Source organism: Orycteropus afer, unplaced genomic scaffold, assembly GCF_000298275.1.
Source record: "Orycteropus afer afer isolate SDZICR_OR568_19922 unplaced genomic scaffold, OryAfe1.0 scaffold00057, whole genome shotgun sequence".
NCBI classification, from domain to species: Eukaryota; Metazoa; Chordata; class Mammalia; order Tubulidentata; family Orycteropodidae; genus Orycteropus; species Orycteropus afer.
This window is the reverse complement of record NW_006921644.1, coordinates 7596114-7597299: the sequence shown is the minus strand read 5'-3', so window position 1 is coordinate 7597299 and position 1186 is coordinate 7596114. Positions and strand designations below refer to the sequence as shown.

General features: G+C 48.2%; 1 protein-coding gene across 1 annotated transcript in view; it reads right to left on the bottom strand.

The window, feature by feature from the left end:
- CDH13 (cadherin 13) overlaps positions 1-1186 on the bottom strand; it is a 1199128-nt gene that overhangs the window by 525671 nt on the left and 672271 nt on the right. The window contains exon 6 of the mRNA XM_042780725.1: positions 432-584. Within this exon, the coding sequence (XP_042636659.1) occupies positions 432-584 (153 nt within the window). The remainder of the gene's footprint in view (positions 1-431; positions 585-1186) is intronic.

Genomic DNA, 1186 nt, shown 5'->3' with positions numbered 1-1186 from the left:
GAAAGACCATGACCCGCTATGACATTCTCTCATCAAAATCCATCTCAATTCCTCACTACGTTCTCAGGATACATTTCTAAAAGTAGAATCACCAGGTCCAAAAGGTGATTCATGGCTCCCGATCTTTCAAGCTGCTCTTTGGAAACCCAGAGCTGACAAAGGATTCTGACTTCTCTGACAACCCCGAGTCCTCCCTCCTGGTCTCCAGCGCCCAAGGGCTCAGGGTGGCCTAAGAAGCTCTACTGGTAATACTGGGGCTCCCAATGTGTCCTATTGGGGTTCACCTCCACCAGAGCTCCCACTGAGAATCCCTACAGCTGCACAGCCCCAGGTTTGATGAGGCAGTAACAGAAATAACCAGCTCGGTGGGGAGGCAGCCATCTCTGAAAGCCACATCTCCGCACCCGGGGGAAGCAAGCGTGAACACTCACTTGGTAAGTAGCAATCGTTTCCCGGTCCAGGGTCCGTGTCACCGAGACACTGCCAGTGTTCTCATTGATCCTGAAAATTCCTTTAGGCTCTTGATCCACTCCCTTGCCAGTGAGCCGGAACTTGGACCCTTCTGGTCTGTCACTATCCACTACCTGGTCAGAGAAAAGAGAACGGATGTTCAAGCCTGTGTCTGAAAACAGAGAGAAGACATTATAAACACACCTGAGTGGCCTGTCCACTACTCACAGATGCCAAGACAAAGATGCCAGGTGAACAGAGGTTGGGTCAAAGCAGCATGATCAAAAATAGCATGACTGCTTAACTTCCCCTCATCCCAACGTGCCAGTCTTTGCAGCTGACAGCCTGCGGAGCTGGCCAGCACTGGGTGAAATATAATGATGGCCCAAGGAGGGCAACAGCTCCAGAAAGTTTGAGGTTGGTAATTTATATTATTTTTTAACTCCTAGAAAACAAGCTTTCTTTTGCCTGCAAGCAAAACCAACCAGGCAACGAGACCGTTTGCCCAACAACCATACGCTGGGCTAGCTTCGACTGAGGCTGGAGGGATCTACCTTAATCGAATCATCAGAACCACCTCCACAGCACTTCCACCAGGTACCGGCACGGGGCTCAAAGAGCTTCACACATTTTCTTTTTTTTTTTTTTTTTATTAGTATTTGGGTGAAGATTTACAGAGTAAATTCACTTTTCATACAGCAGTTCACATATACTTTGTCTCATGTCATTGACCAAA